This window comes from Ursus maritimus, unplaced genomic scaffold (genome assembly GCF_017311325.1).
Source record: "Ursus maritimus isolate PB19 unplaced genomic scaffold, ASM1731132v1 scaffold_10, whole genome shotgun sequence".
Classification (NCBI taxonomy): domain Eukaryota; kingdom Metazoa; phylum Chordata; class Mammalia; order Carnivora; family Ursidae; genus Ursus; species Ursus maritimus.
The window spans coordinates 52,070,915-52,098,674 of record NW_024423344.1 but is presented as its reverse complement, the minus strand read 5'-3'; the positions used below and the strand labels follow the sequence as shown (position 1 = coordinate 52,098,674).

The window sequence follows — 27,760 nt, the reverse complement described above, 5'->3', positions numbered from 1 at the left end:
TCTGAAAAACTGTTCACTTTATAAATAAAAGATAATATACCAGTAACCTCATGCATACACTTGAAGTCATTCAGAAAGACTTTCATCTATTTCTTCAATAAGTATGTACTATGCATCTATATTCGGCCCAGAACTATGCTATATACTATTATAAACAAGAGAAATCTAAGCTCTACTTCCCACTGAGTTTACAAAATACGTACCATGGAATAAGAACTATGATAGGGTTAAGTGCAGGGTGCCTGGGTGGCTCAGTCGGCTAAGTGTCTACCTTTGGCTCAGGTTATGATCCCAGAGTCCCAAGATCCAGGTTCCCTGCTCAGTGGGGAGTCTGCTTCTCCCTCTGCTCCTCCCCCTCCCCCGCTAGTACTCTCTCCCTCTCAAACAAATAAATGAAATCTTAAAAAAAAAATGATGGGGTGGGGCGCCTGGGTAGCGCAGTGGTTAAGTAGCTGCCTTTGGCTCAGGGCGTGATACCAGCGTTCTGGGTTCGAGCCCCACATCAGGCTTCTCCGCTGGGAGCCTGCTTCTTCCTCTCCCACTCCCCTGCTTGTGTTCCCTCTCTCACTGGCTGTCTCTGTCAAATAAATAAATAAAATCTTTAAAGAAAAAAAAAATGATAGGGGTAAGTTCACAGTGTTAAAGAACACACAAAACTTGGTGGTAAAGGGCAGGAAATGAAGGGGGGGGAACAAAGGGTGAAGGAAGATTTTCTGGAGGAAAGAACATCTAAATAGATCTGAATAAAGAACAAATTAATCCTGGAGGAAGGAGGGAGAAAAGAAAACGGAAATATGTTCAAACGCCAAAAGACCAGAAGGCATGGTTTAGAGTGGTGGTTAGAGAGGGGCAGGGCAAGAGAACAAAAGTAATATAGTTCAAAATCTGGCTGTGTGCAGGGCAACAACAAACCAAGGGGGGGGGCGGGGAGCAGAGGCTCATGTTGTTCTCTAAAGGTTACAAACAAAAACTTAAAGAGTCAAGATTTATTTTAAAACCCTTCCTCTTTTGGGGAAATCACACAAAAAGTTACGTTGATAAATGAAAGCTTTAACTGAGAACAAATGTTCTATAAAAACTGTCACTACTGGATTTCTTCAACCCAACATCTAAAGTCTACAAGTTGTAAGCACCTCAAAATTAGTAAAGAGGTAAAACCTTCCAGTTTAGTTCCTGATTCTCAAAGCCTATGCCAAACAGCACAATTCTTTACATAATGTAATAAGTAATCCTGGAGAAACATCATAGACAAACTAAACAACAGCACATTCCTAAACTTCGAAAATATTAAATTGTTCATGTTCAAACAAATCTTTAAGCAAGTCAAACCTTTAAGATAATCTGATAGTAAATATTAAGCCATTGCAGCATTTCCCAACTTGCATTTGGCATGTCTTTAACAAGAATTTTATGCACGCCTTAATTCCAGCTAAGTAATCAAATTCTGGAAGAAACCATAACAACGTGGTTATTAAAACAGATACAGGATGATTTATAATCACATACTAAGTAGGCTAGTTTTAATTACAAGGATCTTGTCAGTAAATTTACATTTAATAAATGTCAGCAGAATCTATTCCATAGTTATTCAAACTTAAGACAGGCCTACATTCATAAAAGACATGACATTCTAAAATATTATTAACAGACATACAATCAGACAATGTTTTAGAATGTAGGCTGACATTAAGGAAAGAATAGAACGAAAACAGTGGCTAAGTAATCAATATAAAACAGATGCGAAAATCAAAGGAGTACCCACAACTCCACAATTAATGAAGATACTAAGCTGCTGCATATGACTTCACAGGTTACTTACTGAACAACTCTAGGGGGCACTGATACACAGAGAGAGAGAGAGAGAGAGAAAGAGAGAGAAAGGCTAAGCAATATACATTAAACTGGAAGGTAATGCAGATACACAACCACTACCATCAGACAGTCCAAGTCTTGGCAGCAATGAAAGAAACACGTACAAAAACAGAGTAAAATAAGCAAGATATTGAGTGTACAAAACTGCTCTTGAGCTAGCCAACATTCATTCATTCATTCATTCATTCATTCACTTTTAACAAATACTCCCTAAATGCCTACCACATGCCAGGTACTAAAAGATACATCAGTGAACTAAACAAACGAAAATCCCTGTACTTGTTAAGTTTACACCTGGGGTGAAGGGAGAAGGTAAGAATTAAAAACACAAAATATTTAGAATATGAGTTGGTGATCAGTACTACAGAAAAAAAAAAAATGAAACAGAGAGTGGGGTTGGGAGTACTGTGAAGAGGGTATAGTTATTTTAAGTAAGATGGCCAAGAATGGCCTCAATGAGGTGACCACTTCAACAGAACGAAGATTCTACTAGACATGAGAAGCTTGTCTTTGTCATTCTCACAGAAAAAATTTATACTCCATTCCACCCCATTCATCTCTACCCCAATTCTAGTGACAGACTAGGTGAGGTGGCTGACTGATTACCAGGTAGATGTAAGTGATGCAAAACAACCTTACCACATTCCTAAAGGTTTGTTTCTAGCCTGGGTGAAATAAAAAATTCGTCAGAAGCATCTGGCAACAGGCCCAAGCTTCAGGACTGTTTGAGGTACATTCCCATAACATCCATATCAGGGGTGGGAAAATTACAGCCAGCAAGCCAAATCTAGCCCACTGTTTTTGAGCCACATTAATTTGTTTACCTATTAAGTACGAATACTTTTTTGCACTACAACAGCAGATTTGAGAAGTTATGACACAGACCACATGGCCTGCGAAGCCTAAACATTTACTATCCAGCCCTTTACTGAAGAATTTGTTCTAGATCATCATCACCACCATCCCCATCCCCATCCCCATCCCCATCATCATCCCCATCACCACCACCACCACCACCCCCACAGTAAGACCACTTTCAGGGACATCTTCATGAGCACATGACCAGTGTAGTCACTAAGAACCCTGCCTCAGGAAGTCCCCATACTTGGTGTTTAATGCTCTATAGTCACCATCTTAAAATTTTCAGAAATTTTATCTCTGAATCTGAGTTTTATAAGTAAACCCCAATAGGACAACAGAGCTTGTGCCAGGGCTCATAAGAAGCCATAAGAAGTCTGCCTCCCCAGGAAGGATTCTCAGTCAGCTGAACCCTCTGTCTCTGCCTGACCTCCCTACCCTTGCCCCATAGTTAGGGATGTAACAAGGCATCGGCCACCCCATCCCAGGCTGGCATCACCATGACACATTCACAGGCAAACCAGCAAGGTCTCCTCCTGTGGCTGATTCAGGTATGGAGCAAGTCCTGGCATGGAGGATGCAATCCCTTGAGAGTTGTCCATCTGCTGTGGGTTGAGACAGTAAACCTATAGGAAGGGGAGATGGGCTTCCCTGCCCCAGGCCGGGACCCTATATTTTCATTTGGCACTGGGACCTGCATATTATACAGCTAGACTTCACTGCTTTCATAAAGCAAAAATTATAAACCAAACTTATAAATGAAAGTTCCATTCTTCTATCAAATTCATAAAATTTCTATGGTTTGTCCCATTTCACCCTGAGCCAACCCCCTTCATCTTGCTCTAGCAACAAAGTTTTCTTCATATTCTTAAACCAACAAACTAATTTCCACCATAGGCCACTATCACACTTGAAATATTCATCAACTAGAACAGTTCAATCAAGCCTCACCCTGACTGTCATGCCCTTCAGAATGGATGACTTGAAGTTCTCTGATTACCCTGATTCCAATCAACTGAGGGGTCAAACCAACTGGTGTTACATCTCCAAAGATGGTCACCACCAATTTCTGACTGCATGTACATACATGCCTCTTCTTCACTGAGAGATGGAGTTTATTTCCTCTCCCTTTGAATAAGGCTGAACCTACGACTGCTTTAAACTTTAACACAGAGGAGAACTGAAATGATCCAGTCAACACTGTCAGTTGAGCTCCCAATTAATAGTCAGCATCAACTGCTAGACAAGTGAATGAGTTATCTTGGACATTCCAACCCAATCAAGCCCCCAAACAGCTGCAGCCCCAGCTATCATCACATGGAGCAGAAGAACCTCTTTATTGATCAGAGCCAACCCACAGAATCTTGAAACATAATAAATGCTTACATATGGAGTAGTCTGTTACAAAACTATAAAACTAAACAACAAAATCTGAATACCAGATCCATCCATCACAGCTAAGCCTATTATCTAACCTCTTTATGTTTCATTTTTTCTCACCTGCAAAGTGAGGATCAAGATATTATCTATTTCACAGAAGTGGTCTAAGGATTAAATGTGCTCATATGTGTAAAGCACTTGGCAGAGTTCTCAGCATATTCCTGACATAATGCAAAGTCATTACTATTCTATTATTGCTATTTTAGTATTGATAAAATATATTATTTATTCCACAATCTGTTTCATTTTTTTAAAAAACTACCTAGTACTATCTGAAATTATGCTTACTTATTTATCTGCACCCCCTCCTCCACCAAAGTATGAGCCATACGACATTTAGTTATTGTCTTGTCCAGCACCTAAAACAGAATTTGGCAGAGATACCTCATAAATTACTGTATATTGAATAAATGAGTTTCAGGACCTCTGTTTCATAGTTAACAATGATATCCAAAAACTGTTCCCATACTTTACTTAAGCATAAATCTGACAAGAGGCACTCAAAACATAAAACAATCATATAAACTATAATGTGGTATTTTCATGACATAATTCCAACACACTTGTTACTGCACAAATCTTTTACCTTTACTAGATCCTGTACTGCTTAAATATGCCTAAGCGATGGCTAGCATTTGATTCAGCATCAGTTAGGCGTGCTAATGTAGTATACTCATCTGTACATTTTTAATTAAGTTTTTTAAAGCTTTTTATTTAAATTCCTGCATAGTTAACATACAGTGTTATATTACTTTCAGGTGGTATACAATGCAGTGATTCAACAATTCTATACATTACTCAGTGCTCGTTATGATATGTGTACTCTTAATTCCCTTCACCCATTTCACCCACCCCCCCCCCCCACTTCCCTTCTGGTTAACTATCAGTTTGTTCTCTATAGTTAAGAATCGGCTTCTTGATTTGTCTCTCTTTTTTGTTTCTTAAATTCCACATTTGAGTGTGAAATCACACGATATTTATCTTTCTCTGACTTATCTGGCTTAGCATTATATTCTCTAGTTCCATCCATGTTATTACAAATAGTAATATTTCATTCTTTTTATGACTAATGTTCCATTTTACATATATGTGTGTGTGTGTATATATATATATATATATATACACACATACATACAAGCGCGCATGCGTGTGCACATATACACGCACAGGCACACACCCACCCACCCCACATCTTCTGTATCCATTTATCTATGGATGGACACTTGAGCTGCTTCCATAATTTGGCTATTATAAATAATGCTGCAATAAGCATAGGGGTGCATGTATCTCTCTAAATTAGTGTTCTTGTATTTTGGGGGTAAATACCCGGTAGTGCAATTACTGAATCGTAGAGTAGTTCTATTTTTAACTTTCTGAGGAACCTCCATACTGCTTTCCACAGTGGCTGCACCAGTTAGCATTACAACCAACATTGCTCAAGGGTTTCTATTTCTCCACATTCTCACCAACACTTTTTGTTTCTTATTCATTTGTATAATTTAAAAAAAAAAAAGTGAGCTGCTCTCAATCAATCAAATCAATGACACACAGTTAATATCACTACAAGTACAGAAATAGCCAGAGAAATTTTAATATGGGCTGTGTTCAAACACAAATTAATCTGACAACACACAATAACATAATACTAGTCTTCAAGCTGTGGAAACTTGGTATAAAACACATTCAAGTGTGAATTTCCTCAACTACAGTTTTTATAAGTTTCAAACCTATTTTAAAGTTGAAATAAAAATCAAGACATTCACAAGAACCCTGAACCCTGAAACACCTCTGAAATACACCAGGTCCAGAAGGTAGAAAGACACACAAAAACATAATTCAGTGTAACAACTTCTCTAATACTGTGATTTTCAACTTTTCTCCACCTTGACACAGATGAGATACAAGTAACTCGCTCTCTCTCCCTCTTCCAATCATAGTTCTGTAGGAGTTTTTACATTTAAGAACAGGTAAACAAGCTAGAGGGGTGTGGTACAGAACTGCAGATGAGAAATAAACATATGTAAAATCAAAGAAGAGAGAATACATCATGGCTGAAGAACTAATAATGAGTAGGTCCTGATAGACAAGAGCAGTTAGTGCATAAAAATTGAGAGGAGGAACTGCTAAGATACTGTGCTCTACAGGTATGGAAAGGTCTATTCAAGGAACTTGTATGTTAAAAACAGAAATTAAGATTTCAAAATTCCAATAAGCCCACCAGAATGGCTAAAATTAAAAAGACCGACAACACCACCAAAATTTGGCAAGTTGGTGCAGCAACCAAAATTTCATACATTGTTGGTAGAAGTGTAAAATGGTACAACTTGGAAAAAAGTCTGGTGGTTTCTTATGAAAGTAAACATACACCTATCCTATCTACCCAGGAATTCCACCCAAGACAAATGAAAATATATGTTTATAAAAAGCTTCATACAAAAATATTCCTACCAGCTTTATCCATAATAGCCAAAAACTGGAAACAATCCAAATGTCCATCCACAGAGCAATGGATGAATAAACTGTAGTGTATTCATTCAATTTATACGATGAAATACTATTCAGCCATAAAAAGGATGATATATACACAATAACATGGATCAATCTCCAAAACTTCATGCAGAGTGAAAGAAGTTTTGCTGACCATATGCTGTATAATTCTGGAATAAGCAAAACTAATTTAAGTCAACAACAACAACAACAACAACAACAACGGAATAGTGATCAACCAGAGGATAGGAATCAACAGGGAAGAATCACAAGGGAACTTTATAGGGTGATAATAAAGTTTTACATCAGGGGGTTGGTAAATGTTTTCCGTAAATGGCAGGATAGTTAATATTTTAGTACTTGTGAGCCCTGCTTCAAATATTCAATTCTGCCATTGTAAATGAATGGGCATGGCTGTGTTACAATAAAACTTTACAAAAAGAGTAGTTGAAACATAGTTTGCTGATCCCTGTTCTATATTTTGAAAGTGATTTGAGTTACACAAGTCTCTGCATTTGTCAAGACTCATCAAATAAGCCACATAAGATTTGTGCATTTCACCATATGTCAATTTTACCCCAAAGAAAGAGAACCATGAAGAAAGACTGAACTCTAGGCTAACGATAAGCATGTGGTTTACAGTGAGTTACACTTGTATCTCCAACTTCGAAAGCAGCCAAAAAAAAAAAAAAAAAAAGATGGATTGACAGGTGTACAACACAGATATAACAAATTTTTGGCCACTGTAGACCCTACAATTGGCATATGGTATGGGGGTTTAACTGTATAATTTTTTCAACATTTCTATATATGTACTTGAAAGTTTTAATATTAAATGTGGGAGAGAGGGAATTCAACAATAGACCGCTGAAGATTTTTAAACAAAGTAATGAAAATCAAATGTATGCTCTACAAATATGACTCACACAGTGCAAAAGACACACTGAAGGAGAGTCAGATGAAGGAAAAAAGCAGTAAGTGGGCTATTACAATAGTCAGTGTCATAGAAAGTATTAACATTTAAGTAGTAAGTACAAAATGAGTTCACAAAGAGAAGTCAGAGAAGAGTAGAAAGCTTCTTCCTATCAGGAATAAGGAGTTTCAAGAAGAAAGTAAGTTCCCAGGGTCAATGTAACAGAAATCAAGCAAGATGAACACAGAAAAATACCTATTAGATTAAGCAATGGGCAACTCTGATGATGTAAAAGTGGTGTGGTTAAGAATATAAACCAGATAAAGAATACTGATAAATTCAAAGGAAACAAACAAGTGAGGATCAAAGAAACATAGGTGGGCCAAGAAGGCAAAAACTAGAGAGCAACATAAAAGACTGCAATATTTCTTTAACATGGAAAGCAAAAGTAAATGACCACACCTAAAAATCCCCATCTATTATCTCATCCAGAACATGTACTATTGAGTAAGGCAGTCTGCCATGGGCCTGACTGTCCCTACATATTCTTGCTGAGTGTGAAAGTCTGCAAAACTTATCTACTTCCTGATATTGAGTGGATTCTTGTAATTAGTCACCTAGGCAACAAAGAAGGTCAAGGTTACCACAGCACATAGCTATACTTGAGGGAGAGGTGAACTACCTTGTTTGTTGCTCCCTACAATGTTTGCTGCTTGCTAAAAAGGTGTTGGAGCATTGGTCCTGAGTTCCTCCATTGTGATCCACTACATGCATCCCTCTAGACTCTTTACCTTCATAGGACCTGGGTGTAAGGAAAACCTACACAAATATGCTGACGTTCAAGCAGCTTGCTATGAGTAACAATGCTAGTGTTTCTGATCTGGGAGTCTCCTGTTTTCTGCTAGCAACAATTAAACATTAATAAAACTAACTTATTCGCCTATAAATATGGTAAAATCAAATTGTAAGACTTTTCACAGTACTTGACATGAACAACAAAGAACTAGTTGATATTCATGTTGCTATATAAAAGAGACACAAAAGTGGTCACAAAAACTGAAATATATATAATACTTTATAGTTTGTACACCTTAAGTTATTCATAATATTATATTATTGTTCATATAACGGCCTCCATATTACATGTTTTACGTATATTACAACATATAATTCTCATAATAATCCTCATGAGGTAGGTACTAATATGAAGAAACTGAAGCTTCAAAATGGTAAGTAAATAAGCTAAGGGCTCACAAACTGTAAACAGCACAACCTAAATATAAGCCCAGATGACTTTAAAATGCACTTTGTTTTGTTTTGTTAACCATCAATAGTCGATCTCCTTTCCAGCTGATTTATCAAGGACAACTCTAATTCTCCAGATATAAGACCAAAGTACTTAGAGCTCTGCAGTATGAATACGTCATTGTTCACAGAAAAACTAACATTTTGGAAATGTTAATATCATCTTAAAATTTTCTCCAAAATTCTAGGATCAAATTTTAGGAAGAGCTAGGTCAAACAAATCCAAACCATTATCTCTACTGCAGAATTTCTCATGATTTTAATATGCAAATATGTTTTAGCATGCTAATATAAGTCATAAATCTTCTAAGACCATCTATTATCATCATTCTGGAAAACTGGGAAACTACTGCTACAATCAACAGTGTCAACTTTACTTGTATTCAGAATTATCTTTGAAACCTTAGTAGTCAGCTTGGTTCAGGTACATAATCCTTTAAAAGAGAGAACATCAAAGTTAGAATGTGGCCTAAGAGCTTCAAGCCAAATCAACTACTACATACTTTGGCAACATTGCTCATTTTCTACCAAACAAGACTTAATTCCCCATAACACAAGGAAACTATGTAGCATACCTAGCTTTTTCTGAAATTAGAAGGATAATAATTAAGGCTTTTTGTAGCTCTACATTGTTACCTACTGCTTTACTTAACAAAATTCAGACCCCCATAACAATGGAAGGGAAGAAAAGACCACAGAAAAACCAGTTCCACATAAAACCTGTGCATTGGTTAATGGTAGTGAGTCATTCTGATGGTTCTGTGCATCACTGCCAGCTCTCCAATACGGAAAGCTAAATTTTAACTCCATCAATAAGTGATAAATTAACATTACATAGTATTTCACCCCTAACTATATGTATATTTGCCTGTCACCTACTTAGTCATATCTTAACATTCAACAACTGAAACTGTTTACTGCTCAATGATCTATTAATCGTTCCAGAGTTTTCAACAAAACTGAGCTAAAGACAGCCACAGAGCAGTCGTGTTCATCATATAAACCAGAACTGCAGATTTGTCCCTAGCCAAATAATCTGCTAGACACCAATTCACCTGCTTCTTTGGAATAACTAGATATAGTCATTCATCAGGCCATTCTCAACAAAACCAAGAGTTATAGTAGACAAATGAAATAACTAATTACAAAGCAACAGGAATTACAATCCAAATTTAAACTATGCTAAGATTCTCAAACACTTTACCTTACAAAGAAAACACACTGATATCATACCTACTTAGAGTGAACAGTAACTTTAAAAGAACAAATTTTGGACCTCGGCTCTGAAGGAATGCTTCCTCTCAAAGTCTATTTCAAAGTCTACGTAGGACACATCTCCAGTTGCGGGGGAAAAAACGCAATAAAATATGATATTGTCCACTTGTTGTGAAAAAAGTTGTAAAGAAAAGGAAAAAAAATCTTAAAACTGGGAGAGTAAATTTCAAAATATTGGTGTTAGGAATTTTTTTTAAGTAATAATTAAGTCAAGCCTTAACTAGTCATAACTACTGAAAGCAAATGTGACAATATAACAAATTATTTTAAGGCACAGCTATATCAGTTAAAAATGTTTTGAGTAGTGATTTGTGAATGAGAACATAGTTGATTCTGATAAGCAAAATCCCCAAAGAGAAAGAATTTAAATCAGCTAATGCCATTAAGGAAACAAACTGTAAGAAGAAAGAAAAGAGATTAGAAAAAAGACACTGGAAATACTATCCAATATTAACTACTGAATTTTATTTTAGCTAACATCTGCAACAAATCAGAATGCCTTTAAAAATAAAATATAAACTACCAAAAGTGTATACACTTACAATTTGAAAAATGTCTCCTATACTGGCAGCAATATTTTCCAAACCATTCTGAAAATACGGACAAATTTTCACAAAATTCAACATAGGTCATTTTAAGATTTACAGGATGTAAAGCAGATGAAATGAAAGCATCATGAGCTTTTATCTTAGAAAAATGCAAAGTTGCATACATTGGGATTACATCTTTCAGTAGCCTTCATATTTGTCAAAATGCAATTATTAACAGAAATTCTTCATAACTAAGGCTCTTGTGTGCAAATACATATTTGCAAGGTGAAATCTACTTCACTACATCTACATTTGTAAAATTTCACAAACAGTACTATTAGCTGCACCATCAATGCTACATATTAACGTTTTCCTCCTCTTCCTTAGTAAAAAGGTTTAACTTAATTACCGTCTGAAAGTTTATATTGTAACATGCTACCTAGTTACAACAAAAGAGTCAACTATTGCTGAGTCCATTTTTTAAAGAGGGTTTACAATAGAAACCTCCAATGCCAGGACCATTAATTAATACTACAGGAAGAACTACGTTAGAAAAATTGACACTGAAAAGAGAGGTCCACTTTTCACTCATTTTAACATACAAAGGCTTGTGTGGTTGAACTGGAAAACCCTCTATTTAATGAAAAATAAGTCAAACAAGATTTGCATTTTTGTTCTAGTAAAACTTGTTTCCTCTCCTACCCCCCCACCCCAAAAAGTCGGAATAGGAAAAAAGAATAGTCACTTTTAATACTAACAAAATGGAAAAGGACAAAATGACAAGGTTAACTAGAGCTGAGACACAAGATCAGCACCACCGTTCTCTATAGTTGCACAATTTTTCAACCCACATTTTTCACCGAATCCACATCCCACCCTACATCGTGCTTACATCTCCCCCCACCCTCCATTTATGACGGCGATCATCTTCCCAGCAGGTATGTGAACTCAACACCATTTCCAGCAGACAATCCACTGGAAATGTCTCAGAAGTGACTGGGTCAGGGAATAAGGAAATGATCGACAAAGTGAGAAGTAAAATAAATATTAGTTTTAGGAAGGGGGGACCAAGGGTGTCCCTACAGCGGGATATAGGGTGCGGGTGAGGGATGGGGAGGTAGGAGGAGCCTTGGGTCGAGAGGAAAGGGTCTTGAAGGAGTCAGAGGTAAGCTCCACAAGGAGAGGTGTAAAAGAAAAAAAAAAAATTAGGCAGTTTTTTGCCCGAAAGAAGGAGACTCCCTGGTCCACAGAGGGAGGCAGTCTGGGGTCCCTGGCCGCGCAGGAGGCCGGGGCGGGGGCGCAGGAACTCACCACCTGGTAGCGGCCAGTCCCTGGCTGGTGATGATCCATCCTGCCCGGCTCGGGATCCGGCTTCCGAGCCGGCGAGTCCTCTCGGTGCTCGGCCCCCTCGTCCACCCCCGTCGCCGACGTCGTTGCCGCAGCGCCCCTTCCGCCTCTGTTTCTGCCGCCGCGGTCGCCCGGCCGGGCCGCTTCACTTCCTGTCGCTCCCGCAGCAGCCGCGGAAACCTCCGCGTCGGCCACCGCGCTGAGAAGCCCCGGAGCACCTCGCGCGCTACTGAGCATGCTCGGAATGGTTGCGCATGCTCGTTGGGTCCTCAGGCGTCCCATTCGCGTCGCGAAGCTGGGGGGTTGGGCTGGGTGGGAGGAGATGGAAAAGTAAGACAAGTCCGGGGAACTGTCTAGGTTGTCGGGAGTGGGCGGTGGCAAAGGGAACGGAAAAAAAAAAATCACCGTTCTTGATAGGTCTTTTCTATTGGACGGGTTTCGCGCAAGCACAGGCGGGTACACAGTCGCACCACGCAGAGACCAGAGTCGAGGAGAAAGGGAACGCATACCTAGAACCCCTGAGAACGGGTCACCCATTTACCCAACACGTCCTCTTATTACTCACCCAGCATAGGACAATGCAGGGAGATCCGTCTAGGACGTTGCTATAACTATAGCGCATTCAAAATCATTAGTAAGGTAAGGGAGATCTTTTTAAATATTGTGTTGTCGCCCTCTTGGTAGTATGAGATTTAAGAATCTAACAGGGACTCTTCAACAATACTCTAATATCTCGCCAAGGAAGGAGGCCTCTAGTGATCCCTAGGTTACTGGAAGGATACAAGAAAATAATGAAATAAAATAGGACTGTTTTGTCATCATACTCCAATGGTTCCGAAGGATTTAACAGTAAGAAATCACTTTGTGTGAGACATTGTAAAACTATCCCAGTGTCAGGTTAACCACACGTAACCTACTATGTGTGAGTATCTCCCAAAGGCCACAAAACGTGTTTTTCTAGGGAGTAAAAAAGTATGATGGGACAAAGTAAAGTACCTTTTAACCCAAAGACCTGCTTTCTATGCCCTGAAAACTATGATCCCACATAATCTGGCCCAGCTATCTCTTTTAGTTTACTCCCTTCCTGAATCTCCAAAGGAGATTCCTGGAATGAAAAAGGCCACTGAATGAGCCTGATCAGCTAGTTAAAATAGCAAAACTACAATAAAGACAGAACTCATTGAGATCATCATCAAAAAAAGTTAAACCTTCTCTACAATTTTATTCAAAGCATCGACCAGTTCTTACTATTTTTACCGTCCTGACACATCTAGTGGTAGAGAGCATGAAGAGGCTAACAGTAAAAAGAGGCAATAACATCATACTTAAATGTCTTTAAACTTTTCTTTTGATCTAAGTTCATATATTTTAGATTAGAAGACGATGAAATAGGACATTTTATTGTATTATTGTACAAGAGGTCACCCTCACAATTTCACCCCAAATGGTATCATCTTTCATGGTCAAAACAACAGAGTGTCAGCAAAATGAAATTAGATTCCTACATCACTTATGGTCTATACTATTCCTTTAGAACTTAATTTTATATGTGCTTGTGTTTTCATTAATCATTTATATGTCCATTGGTTGTTTCTCAAATACACTACTGCTCAGGGCAGAGGCCATTTTTTACACCTAACGCACCCAGAACAGTACTGAGAACTGAGAACATAATGGTGAAAGCTAAAGACCTGACCAAGGGGCACCTGGGTAGTGCAGTCGTTAATTGCCTGCCTTCAGCTCAGGTCATGATCCTGGCATTCTGGGATCGAGTCCCACATTGGGCTCCTCCACTGGGAGCCTGCTTTTTCCTCTCCCACTCCCCTGGGGTGTTCCCTCTCTTGCTGGCTATCTCTCTGTCACATAAATAAATAAAATCTTTAAAAAAAAAAAAAAGACCTGACCAAAAGTAGACATCCTGAATCCTCTTAGGGTAACAGATTCTTTTCATTTTACCTTCCTCCCAAGTTCTGTAAACATTTTGCTAATCTAGAGAGCAAATGACAAAATTCAATGGGAAAGCACTTTTCCAGTGAAGAAGAGGAAGAGAAAGAGGGGAAAGAAATATAGTAACTAATGGATATTGAACCCTTCCCAAGCCAGGGAGTGCATGTGTTATATCATTTTATCCTCACAACATCTCCATGATGTAGGCATGACTATAATCCCTGTTTAACAAATCAGGTAAGTAAGGCATCAAGAGGTTCAGGAACTTGTCCAAAGCCAAATTACTAGCAAGTGGTCACAGACTCCACAGTCTCCTCTATGTTAAGCACTGTGCTATAATATACCCTAAAAAAAAAAAAAAAATAGTGATGCAGAGCCAATCTGACTGCTTTAAATCCACCTTCTTGATCCATATGAAATAAATGATTCTTTCTCATCATCCCCAAAAGAGCCACACTGAGCTCCTTTTGTCCATTTCACAACTAAGCCACTGTGACCTGTAATAGGCCACCACAAGTGGAGGCCCTGAGTTGTCTCACTAAGAGCAACTTATTTGGGATGAAATGGGAATAACAATATTCTTATTATTTTAGAGGCTTTAAGCAACATCCTATATATTCAATCCCTAACTTTTCCGTGGTGACAACTCTAGTTACCTAAGGAACTGGTGGTAGTGTACCTTTATAAACTACTTCAAGTGGAATTTTAGAATTTTAATGCACTCACTAACAACTCTTGTTCTGGCCTAATCAATTTTCATCTCCAAAATACACAGCCACCCATAATTTCACGAGGGCCACATTGCAGTCCTGGGGCAGATGTGGAGATAAACTGCCAGGATTCCCCATCCAGAAGCACTCTGACCAGTTGCAAGAAGTGTGATTAACCAACCACCTCCAGCTGTTAGCCATGTCAGGCTTTCCTTCAGTTTTCAACCTGACGTGGTGTTATTTTTAGCATGGCATCTGGTCATTGACGGTGGTGGTACAGGTTGAGCCACTTTTGCCTGATACTGACCCTTTGAAGGGGCAATCTTTGCTTCAGAACTCCCTGCTACACTGGCAGAGACTTTGTTAGCTCTGCAGTATGTTGTAATGAGTCTCCCTGCCCAATCCTTTTTCCTTCCACAGGTGTGAACTCCCTAATAAATGTCTTGCACTCCTAACTTCATATCAGCATCTGCTTCCTGGAGAACCCAAACTAGACAAGTGACAAAATGTAAAGTGATAAAACATTGTTAATATCAAAATTCTGTGAAAGGACTACAAAGTTCCTTTCACATAATTGACGTTTCACCTGCAGAATAGCTCCCAGTACCCTCCATTGTTAACATTTTCTCATGCGGACGTAATGTCTTCCCACTAAGAATGACTTTGATGTTGTTCCGTAGAGTGATACTATCGAGTCACAGGGACCCCTTTTCCTGGGCCGTACTTCCCACTGGAATCCCTCCTACCTTCCCCAAAGCAGAGATCTTCCCACCAGAGGTAAACTGACTTCTTATCACCCTCCATAGTCTCTTCTCAGTTCAAATTGGGTATGCATATACATGTGCCAAGACTGTTTGTTGATATCCCCACCAATTAGAGAGCAGCGGACAGATGTGCCATTGCCTGCAGATGGCTTTCTACACAGGCCCAAGCTACAGGTAGGCAAATGCTACAAATTTCCCCTACTTCAGTGATTTTTAGTGTCTTATCACTTCCCCTACAATGTAGAACATACAACATAGAACATGCAACATAGAACTTCTCCTCAAGTAGCTGCTGATGGTTAGTGTGACCATAGATCCTAATTGTTAATTCCATGTAGAATATGTATGATTTTGCATAATTACCTAGGGAATGATTAAAAGAGGTAAAATTGCATTCTCTGAAGATTTCTATCTCTACATAATAAAAATTCACTAGCTGTTATTTTTTGTACGCTAAATTCTAAACTAGGTTTTAGAAAATACAAGAAATTACTGCCACTTTGGTAAATGAAAATAAGCATAATTATTACTCCAACGTTTAATCTCTGTTACCATGTATATGGATCTTTGAAGCAGTCTGGAGGCTTGGACCTCAATTTGGCTTCACATAGTGTTCCTTATTTAACTGTTTCTGAAATTCTTGTCATCTGTTCAGCTCTGTAATTTTAGAGAGAAAATCTAAATGAGCAATTTGACAATCAGGTATCTACTTCCTTTTCCTCTCTTTAGTCTCATACACTGTGTTGGAAGAATTTAAAACACAGCTAATGTTTTTTATCAATTAGGGTTCAACCCAAGAAAAAGAACAAACAGAAGATATATATTAAGAGATGTATTGCAAGGCATTGGCTTACACTGTTGTGAGGGCTGACTAGGCCTCCAAAATCCATAGTACAGGTCACTGAACTCTAGAAGAGTTCTAGGATCTGCTGTCCACAGGCAGAATTTCTTCTTCCTCAGGGAAGCCTCAGTTCTACTCTTGACCTTTCAACAGATTAAATCAAGTGCACCCAGATTATACAAGATAATCTCCTTTACTTAAAGTCAACTATTTTGGACTTTGATCATATCTAGAAGATACCTTCACAGCAACGCCTAGATTAATGTTTGAGTGAATAATTGGAGCTATAGCCTAACCAAGTCGACACAGAAAACTATCTGTTTATTTAATATTTAGACATTTATTTAAATACTACAAGGTGAAATTGTCTCCATACAATAAAGGATAAAGAGAGAGAGAGAAACCGGAGAGAAAAAAGTATCAGAGAGTTAGCTTAGAGATTAAAATAAATTTCCATATTAAGTATTTCCTATCAGCCTTATTTTATATATGTACTATTATATATGGAGGCATCACCAGGCAGCAGTTAGAAAATATCTGAATTCCGATAAGCTGTCCTAACACTATTTCTATTTAGTATTTTCATTTTTTGTTTAGTCGTGAGCAACGAATGTGAGCAAATCAACAGCCGTTTTGCCTTAGGGGATTACTTATTTTAAATTGGGCTAAGTCATAAATTATTAAAATGTTCTTTGCTTTACCTTGAGTACAGAGGCTGTTCTTTGACCATATTAAAGCAGGACTTCATGTGTTTTTTTGTCTCCTGTTTTCTCTGCAAGCCTGAAAATCACTTTCATCATAAAAGAGCAGGGCTGGATTGAGTATATGGCCTATTATGACAGGTTTCTCTTGACTAACTAATGCAAGATCATTGTGTAAGAAGACAAATACTATTTGTACATGTGGGTGTGGGTGTGTGTATAAAATACTAGGAGAGAAAAATGTCTTCTATATATCAAGGTGTTCTTAACATGTTAAACATTGTCTGCTCTCTTTCTTCCATAACAGGAACCAGGCCTCATTTGTTAAATCACCTGAAGTCAGAGTGCTCCTTCACAATTAGCAACATTGGTACAACATCAGCAATAAGGTTTCCATATGATACAGTTGCCTGGTTTCGGTAATGAGGATAAAGGGCATTCAATATCTGAAGGGACAAAATGATGACAGTATTCCAATGGAGTGACTCACAAGATGCTGCCTTTCCAGAACTAAGAAGAAATTCACACCCATTCCCTGGCCTTAAGATTCAAATAGGGGGAAGAAAAAAATGAATGGCCTGGCAGAGCCAAATTAAGCCAAGATAGTGGAAAAAAAGGGAGTTCCTTTTATATCTGCTAGATATCATAGAAAAAAATAAAATATGTATACTATCCCACTTCACCTGTCAATAGTATGTAAAGTTCCCATGAAATGTCTATAAATTCTGCTTATGAAATATGCTCACTGAGAAATCTGGCATGATTTCCCCCATAAAGGTAGAGACCTCAAGCTCAAATCTTCTTCTTTAACCAGTATTTTAGTCTGTTTGGACTGCTATAACAAAATACCATCGATTGGGTGGCTTATAAACAGAAATTTATTTCTCACAGCTCTCAAGGCTGTAAGGCCAAAATCAGGATGCCAGCATGTTTGGGTTCTAGTGAGGGCCCCCTTGCGGGTTTCAGCCTGCCAACTTTTCATTGGATCCTCACATGGCATAAGGGGCCATGAGGGATCTATCTGGGAACTCATTTCATAATAGCATGATTCCCATGCCTCTGGATCTAATCACCTCCCAAAGATCCACCACCTAACACCATCAAATTGGGCATTAGATTTCCAATATTTGAATTTCGGGGGAGGGGAACACAAACAACCAGATCATAGCATTCAGATACTGACTTAAAAACAAAAGCATAAATGTTACAGAAACACATGTGTCCATACAAATATAGCACATAGAGAAGAAAATCAAATTTAATTTTTTTGGTTTGAAGGAAGGCTCACTTATAGGCCACTGAAATTTCTTTAGAACTCAGATATTTGGAAAAGAGAGAAATGTGTGTTTTCATGGATTCATAAAACTTTAGCATTTCAGCGGACCTTCCTAGTCACTTATTCCAGAAACTTCATTTTGAATATATGGAAACTGAGGCTCAGAGAGGTAAATGCAGCCTTACAATGATTATCTATGAAACTACCACCCCACTTCCAGCTTGGTTCAAATGTGGTAATTCATAAAACAATAAAAAATACTCCATTGACTGTTCCTACCACATCCAACAAGAAACAGCCCTCCGAAACAGTACTAATAAAAGTAAATATAGAACTTCAACACATCATGAACTCAACATGTTCATATTTCTTTTGGAAGAATCTTATAGTCAAATGTATTGCCACCAAATAGGATAAATTCTAAGATCATTGCTAATTCTCTCAGGGGTTGCTGCTTCAGAAAAAGGAAAACAACTACTTTTGGGTTTTTAAATTTTTTTTAATTTTATAAACATATATTAAATATTGTTTTCTCTCTTTTCTTTTTTTTCTTCTATTTTTTTTCAAACCCTTGTGTTGAGGGCTGACTTTCAATAGATCACAGCTAGGAGCTGCTTTGCTAAGTACGAAACCCTGACCCAGAAGCAGGTCATCTAAAAATTGGTTTAGCACTAGGTTCCCTATGAATGTCTTTTTAAAATGCAATAAATGAGCCCTCCCAAAAGATAATCTTTGAAAATACAATAGATACCTAACATTAGTTGTATACATGCAAGCTTAAAAACCAAACAATCCCAACCCCATACATGCATGTCCATTCAGATAAGGTTGGGATATAAAATGACCTAAACACGTAAAGTGAACAGGATACCGGCTCTCAGCGCAGCCCTAACCCTTTGATCATGATTCCTGGAAACGATACAGTTGCACATACATACGATAGTTACATATGACCATTTACATTTAAATTAATATTAAAAATGTGGCTCCTCAGTGACACTAGCCAAAAGTGTGTAGTAGCTACTGTGTTGGACAGAGCAAATAAAGAACATTGGCATCATCACAGAAAGTTCCATTGGCCATCATTGCTCAAGCGAAGATTCTCTTACTATTCACCTTAAATTATCCTCCTTCTTTTACTTCCTGAATCATCCATGTAGTTTTCTAATAGCTTTTGTCCCAACTCTGCATATCTTAGCAATGCGGCTCCTGACCAAGTCATTTCACCTGCTGACCTGGTTTGCTCATCTTAAATGTCAGAATACTAATTCCTCCCCTATCTGTCTCACTGGTTGTTGTGAAGTTCAAATGAAATGTAACCATACAAATATCAAATAATATTAATCCTGGAGGTTCTTTTCCTTTCTAGTGACTGCAGAAAAAAAAGTGATGTTTAACAGCTTTTATAGTTAAAACGTGGAATAAATATAATTTAGAGACGACGGAGATTAGCTCAAAGAACCCAGAAGCTGGTTAGGCCTCCTAACTTGGCCATATCATATTTTTTCTAGGCTAAGTGTCTGGGCTTATGCTCGGCATGAGTCATCATAAAATAAATAAAAGACCCGAATGTATGTAACCATAAAAATACGTTAGTTGTTTATCTAGAAGTAAAACTATTCCATAGGATATTTATCAATCATTATAATTATGGTAATGATAGCTAACATATATTAAATGCTGCCAACCATTTTGCTAAGTGCATCATATATATTATCTCTCTATATTTCACAACATATGGAATAAGTACTATTGTTGCAACCATTTTATATATCAGAAAACTGCCATCTAGAGTCTTAAGAAATCTACCAAAGGTCACAAACAATTAAGGGAAAGGGGATTTTCTGGGTTTTTTTTTTTTTCGACCTTAACAACTTTTTATTGAAAAACACATCTCAGAAGTCCAGACTAATGTACTTAATGTAGCCCCGGAATCCCCTGCTTTATGAAAAAGTCATCTTCAGTCGTATACAAATGGCATATCCAAAAGGTATTTTTGGCTTCTAAAATATTCAAATCACCAAAGGAAAACAAGAACCATTTGCGAAACGTGTGTTTTTTTATTCTACCCACAATCTATTTGGCAAGAGGTTAAAATGGCACTTCGAAGAGTTCAGTTTTAAGGAGTATCGATAATTTGTCTCTTCAGGGAAAAAACAATATTTCATTTTGTTTTTCTGACAAATAAATAAAATCCTATCTTCAAGGAATATGGAATTAATAACTTATTAGTAATAAAAACATCTTCAACTAAGATTAATTCTCAGAGCTAGCATCTGGGAAAATAAACAGCCGAACTATTCAGACAAATTTTTATGAACTTTTATAACAATCTAGTTTTAGGTTGTCTCTCATATAAAATATTAATTTAAGCCCTAAAGAAGTTTTAAGTATGCTTTATAATTATAATAGCCAAAGTTTTATAATAAACATTTTTCTTATTTTAGAAATTTTGAAAATACAAAAAGATACAGAAAAGATTTATTTCTGGTCTCTTTTCCTGAACACAGTTTTTTTAGGGGGTAGGGGAGAGTAAACATAGTAAATGATTCTCTATATTCAATTTTATATCCTTTTTAACTAGACCTTACAATATAATGCCTTACATAGGATTTTTCCAAAGTGACGAGAAACTAAATTTATTAACACATTTTTTTCAAAGATTTCTTTTTTTGTTGTTTGTTTTTAAGACATTATTTATTTAATTGACAGAGATAGAGGCAGCGAGAGAGGGAACACAAGCAGGGGGAGTGGGAGAGGTAGAAGCAGGCTTCCTGCTGATCATGACCTGAGCTGAAGGCAGACGCTTAACAACTGAGCCACCCAGGCGTATTAACACATTTTTAACAACTGATTAATCATTCTTTCTTAATCCGTTTCCAGGCAAATTACTTCAAAAGAGGAAATATACAAAGCAATTACAAATGTGGACCTAAGCCAAATTTGTGGGTTTGAATCCCAGTCCCACCAGTTGCTAGCATTAACATGAGAAAGTTATTTCCTCTCTGTGTCTCGGTTTCTTGAAAAATGGGAATATTAATAGTGCATCTACCTGATAGGGTTGGTATAAGTATTAAATATGTTAATCTGTAACACATTAAATACACATGAAATTATTAAGGGCATATTTAGTATGTTAAATGCTGAAATCTTAAAACAAGATGATATAATAATTAACTACATTTAAAATCTGCAATATTATTTATAGATAACTTATTTATAATGCCTTCTGTTTAAATTTCAACATCTATAAAGTTTTTCAGGTCAAGTAGTAGGACTTCTAATCCCCGAGTTTTAATACCTGGAGAGCTAAGTTTGTGATTTTATTTTTCACTTGTCAGAGGGATATAAATTTTCACTGAAAAACGTCATTTCTCAGATCTAAGGAAAAGTGCTTAAAAATACAAATGAAAATCAATAAAATCTTTTTCCATTTCCCAGTCCCACTAGCCACTTGGTTGTACCAGCCAGCTCAATAGCCATATGTGGCTGGTGGCTACAATATTGGACAGAGCTGATATAGAACATTTCCATCACTGCAGAAAGTTCTATTGCACAGAGCTGTACTATGGCATTAGGCAGAAAGTAGCATGTTTGGATTATGCATCAATTCATGAGTAATGTGCTTTTGCCTCCATTTTATTTAAATAAAGTATTCAATTTTTAGTAATTAGAAATTTGTTTTAATATAATACAAGCTTAATATCATTTCAGAACTGGATCAATCATCTATGGTAAGGATCAAATACAAGAAAAGCATTATGTGAGTGTCATACAAATGTTTTATTTCACATTTTTTTCTGCATTAAGTGAAAACCTACTCACACCATACTTAATAAATGTTACCTTTTTAAATACTTAATAGATTAAACTCTGCTTAAAACAATCTTTTTAATGAAAAACTATGATTTGCTCAGAAGTAGAAAGACTAATGTAATAAATCCCCCTGGATTCATCACCTAGTTTCAACAATTACCAATGACCAATCTTTATCTATAACCTACCTTCTCTCGCCCCCAGTCTCCACTGGATTATTTTGAAGCAAATATCAGATATTATTTCATTCTGTCTATAAACATTTTAGTATGTATCTCTAAAAGATAAGAACTCTTTTTGTTTGTTTTGGGTTTTTTTAAGTTTTATTGAGATATAATGATATCCAGCACTGTATAAGTATAAGATGTATAGCATAACCCCTTGACTTACACATACTGTGAAATGATTACCACAATAAGTAAGAGCTCTTTTTTTAAACAAAATCAAAATATCCTTTGTCATAGCTAAAACAAACAAAACCCTCTAATAATAATTCTTAATATTATCAAGTAGAGTCATTAAACAACCCCCCCCAACACACAAAAAGCCAGCTGCCTTTTTGGACTTTAACACCAAATTTCAAGGTTGGGAAGCATACGTGATATTGTCATCAATTCAAGGTGACCGATTATCTGGTGTCAGAAACATTAGAGATCAATATTCAGGAAATGAGAGCAGTATGTTTTATCTATTATTTGCTAACAACAACTAAAAAAGCTTCACAAACATACTTAAAAGTAACTGCAGGCTATCCAATTATTTAAAATCGGCCAAATAAACCTAATAAAAAAAAGTTACTGCCTCACACCCCATTAGGATGGCTATTATCAAAAACAAAACAACAACAATGACACAGGAAGTAAGTGTTGGGAGAGAACTTCTGCACTACTGGTGGGAATGTAAAATGATACAGCCACTGTGGAAAAGCAATGTGACAATTCTTTAAAAAATAAAAAATAGAATTACTGTATGACCCGGCAATTCCATTTCTGGCTATTCACGCAAAAGAACCAAAAGCAGAATCTTAAAGAGATATTTGTATGCCCATGTTCATAGCAGCATTATTCAAAATAGCTAAAATACGGAAGCAACCCAAATGTCCATGGACAGATGGGTGGATAAGCAAAATGCAGTATATACATACAATGACATATTATTCAGCCTTAAAAAGAAAGGAAATTCTGACACCTGCTACAACACCATGAACGTTGATCATATTGCGCTAAGTGAAGTAGGCCAGCCACAAAAAGACACACACCATATGATTCCATTTACATAAGGTACTTAAAGTAGTCAAAATCAGACAGACAGAAAGTAGAATGGTGGTTGCCAGGGGCTGAGGGAAGGGTATAGTGGGGAGTTGTGGTTCAATGGAATAGAGCTTCGGTTTTGCAAGATGAAGAGTTCTGGAGATGGATGGTGGTGATGATTGCACAACAATATGAATGGACTTAATACCATTGAGCTGTGCATTTAAAAATGGTAAGATAGTAAATTTTATCTTATGTATTTTACCACAATAAAAAAATTGGGGAAAAAGAGCAAGTTAACACACTACACTATGCTACTTGCAACAGAAGACAAACTGCATAAAAGGTGAAACAAGAGAGATTAATAAATATTTTGTACATGTGTCTGCAAATCTAGCATACACAAATACATGAGTGATCCCTGTTATATCCTGAAGAAGAATATTATTCATATAGGAACTCAGTGTTGCTTGGAGATTCTATAAATTTCTAGTTCATGTGGAGGAAATGATTAATTAGAAAAAATATGAAGAAAACATAAAAAGTTGATGATAAACATCTGTACTGGTAGAAGGAAGTAAGCTGTTTTACTCAGCTAACACATTCTACTCTCAGGCAGAAGTAAGAGAAATGGACTTAAATGTTTGAACTATTTAGCACAGATTCGGATACAAGGATGACTAGACAAAACATACTAGTCATTAGAATTGAGGTTACTAGTTAGGTTTGCCAGATGCACTAAGAAATTGGTAGCTAGTGTGGGGTTTTATGGTAAAGAGAAAGAATAACAAAGGAAAGACCAAAGAATCAAGAACACAGGAAAACAAAACAAAACAAAATAGCAAACGCAGCTGAATATGGACTCAGTTGGTTCTGATGAAGTGTATGTGTACATCTGAGTTACACTGAAGTTTTAAAATTTTGTTAATCTACAGTAATTATAAATTGAACTATGTGAATTCTGAGATCCTCTTCCTTTCTTCTCTTTTTTTAAGATTTTATTTATTTATTTGAGAGAGAGAGAGAGAGGGCATGTGTGTATGCAAGCAGGGTAGGGGAGAGGAGGGGCAAGGGAGAGAGAGAATCTTTGAGCAGACTCCATGCTGAGTGCAGAGCCCGAAACCAGACCCATTCCACAACCCTGAGATCATGACCTGAACCAAAATCACAAGTTGGGCACTCAACCGACTGAGCCACCCAGGAGCCCCAGATCCCGTTCCTTTCTAAATATAATATTCTAAGTTTCAGTGCCCTTTAAAATTTAACTTGCACTCTAACACTTTTTCCCCTAAGAACTAACTTGTCAGCTTTTAAATATTTTTTAATTCAATCATTCGGGCATTCTTTCTTTGATGGAGTCCTACAACAATATCTTCTGATGTTTGGTATGTAATGAGGTCACAAAAATGAATCAGATACCATGTTTGCCCTCAAGGTGTTCACTATCAATATAGCAAGGGTAGAGAGGTATACAGATAATTCCTTCGTCTTAAAGTATAAGGAGGCGTGAGGTTAAGAAGTGGCTAAAGGTGTACCAGGTAAGAGGAGCTTTGAAGGTGCACAAGAAAAACCCGAGAAACGAGAATGCAAAGTGCCTGGAGAAACAGCAGTAGTTAAGTGTTCTTGGGGAGAAGGGTGGTGAGTGATTGGGCTACATGGTTAGGAGTGGCCACATAATTAAGAACTCTGTTTGGCATGCTGAGAAACTTGGATTTTATCCTGAAGGCAAGGGGAAGTCAGTTAAGGACTCAAATTAGAAATGTGACAAGATAAAATAGGAATTTACAATTAATCTGAGGATGAAGTGCCTGTGTATTCAGACTAGGGGCACGTAGGAAACTGAAAGAGACGCAGGAACGAAACCTGAATACCTCAGAGATAAGCAGGAGGCAGCACTGGCTAGACATTGTAAGGGTCTCACCCCAGGATTTAGTAGGTCTGTGGAAAGATCTTGCAGCCAATAGTGTAATAAAATTTTCCAGGTATGCTGCTGATAGTCAGGTGTGGGACATATTGGTGCAGGATGCTTCTCAGAGAACATGAGTGTCAAAGAAAGAAAGAAAGAGAGACAGGAAGGAAGGAAGGAAGGAAGGAAGGAAGGAAGGAAGGAAGGAAGGAAGGAAGGAAAGGAGGAAGGAAGGGGAAAGAAAAGATAGAGGATGGCAATTAGAAGCCATGGGGAGCCTTTGGTGAAAGATCAAAGAGCCAGGACTGTTCACATGTCAAAGAAAGAGAAGCCACAGGCAGGAAGCATCTGGAAGAGCCAAGATCTTGGAATCCATCTCGCAGGGGAAAGACTTTGAACAGAAGGAGGATCTCAGTTCTGAGTTAGGAACTAGAGAAGAAAGGATAGGAACATAGACCCAAATAGTTGGGGAGAGAAGGATAGGGACAGGATTGAAGGAATTCTACTTTATATCCTCCTCTAATCCCCCAGTGCTTTTTCTCAGTGAAGCAGCCAGGACGTTTCCTGAAAAGGCTAAGGTGCATAAGGAGAATGGTAAGAATCATGGAGAGGATGAGAGAGGGCTTGTGGGAGAAACAGAAATGTGCTGTGGCCTCTCAGAGAGCACTATCAAGGAAAGAAACTGTGTTTGTACTGGTACCAACAAGCACACTCTGATTTTCTTCCCATAGAATTGCCAGATTTAGCAAATAAAAATACAAGCTCCCTATCTCAATTTGAATTTCAAACAAAAAAATGGATAATTTTTTAGGATAAGTATGTCTTACACAATATTCGGGATGACCTTAAACTAAAAATTTATTCATTAGTTACCTGAAATACAAATTTAACTTGGCTACCTGCATACTATCTGGCAACCCTATATGAGAACTAAAAAAATCAGATGTGAGCATTAATGCCTAATACTTAAGGTTGAAGTTTACTATAAAGATCCTTCTCATTCATTAATATTTACTTTATTTGCAAGCATTACTCACTGTCAATAGCAGACAGATCCACAAACACGCTCATAATATGGCAACGACCACAGACTGATTAGCTGTGACTTTTGGGCTGTTTCTTTCCTCCCTGTGGCATAATCCAGAAACATCCACCCTTACCTCTGGTTTCAAGAAGCAGTGTTTCTTCACAGTGAACCATCAGTTAGGTTTTTGTTATCCAGATCTGATAAATATGTAATAATTTCTCTCACACAACCCTAAACCAGCTAACCTGATACTAGCCAAAAGTAGAGTAACCAACTCTCTCAGTTTGCCCAGAACGGAAGGTTTCCCAGGACTTGATATTTTCAGTTTTAACACTGGGAACGTCCCATGCTAACCAGGATGGCTGATCAGCTGCCCTGTCCATGGTAGATCCTTTAAACCAGTGGTGTCTTTACGTTAACTATTAAGCTTTAGTTCTTAAAGAATAATTATAATTTTTCTCCTCAAAGAGCCTCATCTTCACTACTTAAATTATCTCTCTTTTATATAAAAGGTAAGAATGTACTTTAAAAAGAGTAGTTTTTTTTAAAACATTTTATGTCACATCACATCTTAGTTCTTAGAACATTCTCACTGGAAAAGTCTGTCAATTGTAAGATCATATGTTTTCTAGGCTAATTGTTATTGATGCCATTTTTAAAGGATTGAGTTAAGGGAAGAGTTGATCCTTCATCAACTGACTTTAACCCTTTACATACCAATTTGGAGATATCCTATGATCCATGAACAATACAGAATGACATAATACATGTATATATCTTCATATATTTGTGTACTGGAAGCAAAATATAAACAACTGGCAACCTGTCTTACTCTTAGAACTGAAAAATTTTAGTTTTATACCTTGAAGTGATTTACTCTCACACAAACTTTAAGAAAACACGCATTCTAGTGGCTCAACCATGTCTTTACCACAGGGCAGAAACGGACAACATAATTTGGGAGATGTGCTTAGATCAATTAAAACCTTAGATCAATTAAAACCATAATGATAGCAGTGTTTGGGTTCCGATTCATAGTTATGAGAGAGGCTAGCTGCCAAACAAATATTGATTTTCTTACTTAATAACAAAACTTTGATTTTATTCCAGGTAGCAATATGAACAGCTAAAAGACGCTTTTTCACAGCCTCCACTGCAGCTATAAAATTCAGAAAGGCCCCTTAACAGAGGGATAGCCAGCATACATGAAGCATTTTTACTTTCTCTTCTTTGTCTTGCTTCTTGCCTGGAACTCAAACATGGTGGCCGGAGCTTCAGCAGTCATCTTGGACCATTAGGAAACTTTGCAGATAGAATCCATGGCTACGAAAGGCACAGTAGGAATATAGGAACAGTCTGAGTCTCTGATGACTTTGGCACTACCTTATGAAATGTAGACTACCTATCCCCAAACTTTTTCTACCTGAGAAACAAACAGTTTAAGATCCCACTTGTTGTTTGCTATTACCTGCTAAAGGTAAATTCCAACAGATAC

At 37.3% G+C, this 27,760-nt stretch overlaps 1 protein-coding gene and 1 long non-coding RNA gene across 2 annotated transcripts in view; both read right to left on the bottom strand.

Moving 5' to 3' along the window:
- Positions 1 to 12,324, bottom strand: part of NDFIP2 (Nedd4 family interacting protein 2) — a 61,592-nt gene extending 49,268 nt beyond the window's left edge. The window contains exon 1 of the mRNA XM_008686666.2: positions 11,992 to 12,324. Coding sequence (XP_008684888.2) covers positions 11,992 to 12,309 — 318 coding nt within the window. The 5' untranslated portion in view covers positions 12,310 to 12,324. The remainder of the gene's footprint in view (positions 1 to 11,991) is intronic.
- A 14,711-nt stretch (positions 12,325 to 27,035) lies between these two features.
- The window catches only part of LOC103659185, a 36,821-nt gene continuing 36,096 nt past the window's right edge, over positions 27,036 to 27,760 (bottom strand). Inside the window, exon 4 of the long non-coding RNA XR_567429.2 lies at positions 27,036 to 27,588. This is a non-coding gene — a long non-coding RNA (uncharacterized LOC103659185). The remainder of the gene's footprint in view (positions 27,589 to 27,760) is intronic.